Consider the following 6,578-nt stretch of genomic DNA (forward strand, 5'->3'; position numbering starts at 1 on the left):
GGCAAGCTTGGGCAAGATCGAAGAAATGAAAGGAAGAATAGAAGAGTTGGAATCAGCATTGCGAAGTTGTGAGATCCGAACTGAGTACTTGGAAACCAATGAAAGTCGTTAGAGTGAGCAACTTTACCATCTTCAGAATCAAGTTGAAAATAGAGATCGTATCATGGGAGAAGCCGTGGTTCAAATCCGGGAGGTAGCTGATCACCTACAGACTTTGGCGGTACAAGCCGTTGCACTGAGCGTAAAGTGTGATCTGGAATCAAGTCAATGACAGGAATTAGCTTCATTACTTAAGAAAATTAAAGTTTTGAGCATTAGGGCAAGAGCATATATGTAACCTATTTTATGTAAAGAATTTTGTTTTCTAGTAAAGTTTTCTAAATGAAATTGAATCAGAATCGACGCCTTTTTGCATTCATGCATTGCATTACATTGCATCATATGCATTAAAGTCCATCGAAAGACCCTAATTGGTTAAAATCATTACAGTTAATATGGAAACCAACAAAAACTCATCAACCAAGCACCACTACGGTACCCGTGCAAAGTAAAAAATTATGGATCAAAGATTGGAAAAGTTGGAGCGACTTCAAAAAGAAATGCAGGATCAGTTACAGGTGCAAATGAAGGAGCAATTGGAAAAAATTCAACATGACATGACAAAAAGGATGCTAGAGTCTCAAAAGGACATGATGACTGAGCTGACGCAATTGCTGACTAAAGGAATAAATAAGGGGAAAAGTCCTATGATTAATGATGACGAAGAAGACAAGAATGGACCCACCTATCCTCCAGGCTTTATGCCTCCACATGCACAGGTTCCGACTGAGGCGCATCCGCGTAGATCCTCTGTTTCAATAAGGCCTCAGCGGTTTCAAATTGATATTCTAATACCGATGAACTCCCAAGCTGGATCAGGTTCTAACCCTGGCGAGAACCCGGTTAATCTTGCTGTCCCGGATTTTGATGAAGTAGCTAAGAAGGATAAAGAAAAGGAAGAATTACCGAAACAGTTTGAGGAGAAATGGAAATGGATTGAAGTGAAGTTTAAGGCAATAGAAAACATTGAAAGTTATCGTGGAATAGATGCAAAAGATCTGAGTCTGGTCTTGGATTTAGTGCTTCCATATAAGTTCAAAATGCTAGAATTTGAGAAGTCTAGTGGGACCAGTTGCCCTGAAGCCCATATTACAATGTTCTGTAGGAGAATGATTGGGTACATTAAGAATGACCAGCTATTAATACATTATTTTCAGGATAACCTCATTGGGGCGGCATCTAAATGGTATAGCCAATTGAGCCGAACCAAAATCAGCACTTGGAGGGATTTGGCGCAGGCTTTTATGAGATAGTATAGTCATGTATCTGAAATAATGCCTGATAGAATCACTTTGTAGAACTTGGAAAAGAAATTAAACGAAAGTTTTAGACAGTATGCACAGAGGTGGAGAGAGATTGCAGTTCAAGTTCAACCACCACTTTTGGAAAAAGAAATGACGATGCTTTTCATCAACACATTGAGGGCGCCGTTTATCATGCACATGTTAGGAGGTGCCTCAAAGAGTTTCTCGGATATAATCATGAATGGAGAAATGATTGAACATGCTATTAAAAGTGGAAAAATAGATGGTGGGGAGAATAATCGAAGGCCAGTTCCAAAGAAAAGAGAAAGTGAAGTAAACAATGTGAATGCATACAACAAATCAATTACAGTGATTCAACCAAGGAAGATGGTTGCTAATCAACAAGGCTCATCGAAGCAAGAATGAGGAATGAGGAATGAGGTAAAATACTGAGAAGCCCCAGTTCACGCCCATTCCAATGATATATAAAGAGTTGTACCAGAATTTATTTAATGCACATGTTGTTGCTCCTTGTTACTTGAATCCTCTACAACCCCCGTATCCAAAATGGTGTGACACGAACGCGCATTGTGACTATCATGCGGGAATTTCAGGACACTCAATAGAAAATTATACTGCTTTCAAGAAGGTAGTGGAAGGACTTATCAAATTGGGTGTTGTCAAATTTGATGACTCACCCAACACAGAAAGTCCGTTGCTCAATCATAATGATAAGGGAGTGAATATGTTGAGCGAAGGTATGGGGGAAGAAGTCAAGACTGACATTGCTGAAGTAAAAACTCCATTGAAACAGGTCTGGAAAGAGATGGCAAAAAGAGGGTTAGTTATTTCAGATTTTGAGGAAGGGTATGAGATGAGAAATTATTGTGAATTCCACCATAAAACAGGGCACGAAATCCAAGAATGTGAAAGATTCAGGGCTTTAGTTCAAAGCATGATGGATAACAAGGAGAGGAGGTTCTATGAAGATACAGAAGAAAGGATGAGCATATGTGCGACAAAGTTGGGAACAGGGACTCCGAAAATAAATCATCCTGTGGTCATTATCTCACGCCCTAAGAGTAATGAGGCTAGGTTTCAGGTAACACCAAAAATTGTAATCACGAAACCGTCAAGTTTCACATATAAGGATGACAAAATGGTCCCGTGGAATTACGGATGCAATGTGACAATCTCAGGAAAAAAAGTTGAGGGCAATATGGCAAAAGAATATCAGGAAAGGGGTTTTTATACACGTAATGGTAAGAGTTATGACACTCAAGCAGAATTGCCAGGAGAAAAGACTTTGATGGTAGAACAAAGGAAAGGGAAGGCAGTGAAATCTGAGCCATTGGTTAATGAACCAATAAAAGAAGAAGAAGCAAATGAATTCTTGAAGTTCTTGAAACATAGCGAATACAGTGTTGTGGAGCAACTGTACAAACAGCCAGCCCGTATTTCAGTATTATCTTTGCTCTTAAGCTCAGAAGTACATCGAAATGCACTGATGAAGGTACTAAATGAAACATATGTGGCCAATGACATTTCAGTCAATAAGTTGGATCGGTTGATCAATAATATAAGTGCTGACAATTTTATTTTCTTCAATGATGATGAAATACCGTCTGGAGGTAGGGGTTCTACTAAAGCTCTACACATTACTACCCGATGTCGGGGGGACACATTACCGGGGGTTTTGATCGATAATTGATCCGCATTGAACGTATTGCCTTTGTCCACTCTTAATCGACTACCTGTGGACAGTTCACATATGAAAGCCTACCAAAATATAGTAAGGGCATTTGATGGAACGGAAAGAGGGGTTATAGGAAGAATTGAAATACCATGAAGGATTGTCCCAACTACTTATGAAGTGGACTTTCTAGTAATGGATATTAAGCCTTCCTACAACTGTTTATTGGGGGGACCATGGATACATTCGGCAGGGGCAGTACCTTCATCATTACATCAGAAGGTGAAGCTAATATCAGAGGGCCGATTGGTAACAATAAGTGCGGAGGAGGATATCATTGCGATGGTAATGGGTGATACACCTTATGTAGAGACCAATGATGAGGCAGTGAAATGTTCTTTCCGATCTTTGGAATTTGTGAACGTAACGTTTATCACTAAAGGAAACAGAATTCCGGTACCAAAGATATCCAAGACTACCGAGATGGGTCTACAGTTGATGGTAGGAAGAGGAGTTTCGCCAGGGAAAGGATTGGGAAAATACCTTCAATGAAGGATTGAAGCACCCATGCTGAAGGAAAAGTTTGATCGTTTTGGCCTGGGTTACAAGCCAGATATGAAACAAAAGAGGAAAGAAGCAGAGAAAAGACAGGAGAGAAGAAGGGCACGTTTGAGCGAAGAGGAAGTCAATGGGAGCCTTTGACCTTTCCTCACATATCTAAATCCTTTGTGTCGGGTGAGTTTATTTACCCTGAGCAAGGGGTGTCCAGAAGGGAAAGCATTAAAGAAATGTTGGAAAATGTTCACATCAATGCTATAGAGACAATGGAAAGAAGGACCTTGCTGGAGATTTGCCCTTACGATCCTGGGAGTGAGCTAAATAATTGGACTGTGGAAGAAATACCTGTAGTCTTTAGAGCTTATTCAGAGTAATGTTTAAAACATTCTTGTTGTTTTTAGCCTAAGAATGATAAAAAATCCTTTGTGAAATAGGCTTAAGTCTGAATATCATTATTGTAATAAAATACATCTTTACATTCATTTCGAGCAATTATTTTTTTATTCTTTCCAGGCAAGTAAATATTTTCCAAATGATTTTTTCATTATATTTAAAACCTGATTCTACAAATAATTATTCATAAATTTATATATTTTTGTATATTATTTGGTGTATCCCCATAGGTCCTTAGATATCAATGACATGAGTGATGTTGTTTCAAACACGGAGTCTCTTTTTGAGCAAGACATGTGTTTGGAAGGATCTCATGACTTTGAAAATGACGAAGACTGTGGTGTATCTCCAGACTTGTTGAGAATGGTGGAACAAGAGGATAAACAAATCCTACCTCATAAGGAATCATTAGAAATTGTGAGCCTAGAGGAAGGAAAAGAGGTGAAAATTGGAACTGATATTACCGTAAAGACAAAACATGACCTCATCGAGTTACTCCGTGAGTTCAAAGATGTTTTCGCATGGTCATACCAGGATATGCCAGGGCTAAATACTAGCATTGTGGTACATCGTTTACCTATAAAAGAAGATTGTAAACCAGTTCAGCAGAAGCTCAAAAGAATGAGACCTGATATTGTGTTGAAAATAAAAGAGTAGGTCAAAAGCAGTTCGATGCTGGATTCTTACAAGAGGTCAAGTATTCAGAATGGGTAGAAAACATCGTCCCTGTTCCCAAAAAGGATGGAAAGGTACGAATGTGCGTGGATTATCAGGACTTAACAAGGCCAGTCCAAAAGACAATTTTCCGTTGCTACATATTGATACTTTTGTAGATAACACAGCTGGCTACTCATTATTTTCTTTCATGGACGACTTTTCTGGATACAATCAAATAAAGATACATCCTGAAGATATGGGGAAAACCACATTCATTACCCTATGGGGAACATTTTGTTACAAAGTAATGCCCTTTGGATTGAAGAATGCAGGAGCAACGTATCAAAGGGCAATGGTCACCCTGTTTCATGACATTATGCATAAAGAAATTGAGATCTATGTTGATGATATGATTGCAAAATCTAGAACTGAAGAAGATCATCTCCGAGTCTTGAGGAAATTATTCTTAAGATTTAGAAAATTTCAGCTCAAGCTCAACCTAGCAAAATGCATATTTGGAGCCAGATCAGGAAAGTTGTTGGGCTTCATAGTCAGTAGGAAGGGGACTGAGATTGACCCGGATAAAGTTAAAGCAATACATGATCTGCTTCCTCCAAGAACTTAGCAAGAGGTCCGAGGTTTCCTAGGAAGGTTGAACTACATTGCTCGGTTCATTTCACAATTGACTGAAAAATTCGATCCAGTATTTCTTCTTCTGAAGAAACATAATCCGGAAGAATGGGATGAGGAATGTCAGAAAGCTTTTGACAAGATAAAGCAATACTTGGCTAATGCTCCAATACTATCACCGCCTAGTCCAGATAGGCCATTGATATTGTATCTAACGGTGTTTGACAATTCCATGGGATGCGTCTTGGGCCAACATGACGAAACAAGAAAGAAAGAAAGAGCAATATACTATCTCAGCAAGAAATTCACTGATTGTGAAATGAGGTACTCGTCCATTGAAAAGTTGTGTTGTGCTTTAATTTGGACAACTCGAAGACTAAGGCAATACATGTTGTATCATACGACTTGGTTGATTTCAAATTTGGATCCTTTAAAGTACATGATAGAATCAACTGCTTTAAATGGGAGAATGACTAGATGGCAAATTCTGCTCTCTGAATTTGACATAGTATATGTAAGTCAGAAGGCTATAAAAGGAAGTGCAATAGCTGATTTTCTAGCCAGCAGAGCCTTGGAGGACTATGAGTCTTTGAACTTCAATTTTCCAAATGAGGACTTAATGTATGTGGCAAACACTGAAGAAAACCCTCGAATAGACCACATATGGAAGTTAAATTTCGATGGCGCTTCAAATGCTATAGGTAATGGAATTGGGGCAGTCTTGGTATTCGTGCAGCCATTGAACGTAAAATCAAAGTGCTAAAAGTGTATGGAGATTGCGTATTGGTGATATACCAACTTAAAGGAGAATGGGAAACCAGAGACCCTAAATTGATCAGTTATAAAGAGCTGGTTCTTGAATTGATTGATGAGTTTGATGACATCACTTTCTGTTATCTCCCACGAGATGAAAACCAGATGGCTGACGCACTGGCTACTCTAGCCTCGATGATTAAGGTGAACAAACTAGAAATCATGAAGCCTATTCAGATGAGCATATATGAAGTTTTGGCTCATTGCTACAATATTGAAGATGAGGGAAAAGATGATCACCCTTGGTATCAGAGTATACTACAATATGTGAAGAATCGAAAATACCCTGATCAAGCGACAGAAAATGACAAGAGAACACTGAGAAGAATAGCCTTTGAATATGTCTTAGATGGGGAAGTGTTGTACAAGAGAGGGAAATATCAAGTGCTGTTAAGATGTGCAGATGCCGTGGAGGCTAGAAAGATCCTGGAAGAAGTCCATGAGGGCATTTGCGAAACCCATGCAAATGGTTTTACAATGGCCAGACAGAT

The 6,578-nt window shown here is 39.0% G+C and overlaps 1 protein-coding gene across 1 annotated transcript; it reads left to right on the plus strand.

Moving 5' to 3' along the window:
* Nucleotides 1-1,821: 1,821 nt before the first annotated feature.
* On the plus strand, nt 1,822-3,588 carry LOC128041055 (uncharacterized). Its single transcript, XM_052630357.1, has 2 exons — nt 1,822-2,974; nt 3,296-3,588. Exons 1-2 carry the CDS (start codon nt 1,822-1,824, stop codon nt 3,586-3,588), a joined length of 1,446 nt encoding a protein of 481 aa, XP_052486317.1.
* The last annotated feature ends 2,990 nt before the right edge of the window (nt 3,589-6,578 follow it).

The sequence above is a fragment of the Gossypium raimondii genome, chromosome 5 (genome assembly GCF_025698545.1).
Source record: "Gossypium raimondii isolate GPD5lz chromosome 5, ASM2569854v1, whole genome shotgun sequence".
NCBI lineage: Eukaryota > Viridiplantae > Streptophyta > Magnoliopsida > Malvales > Malvaceae > Gossypium > Gossypium raimondii.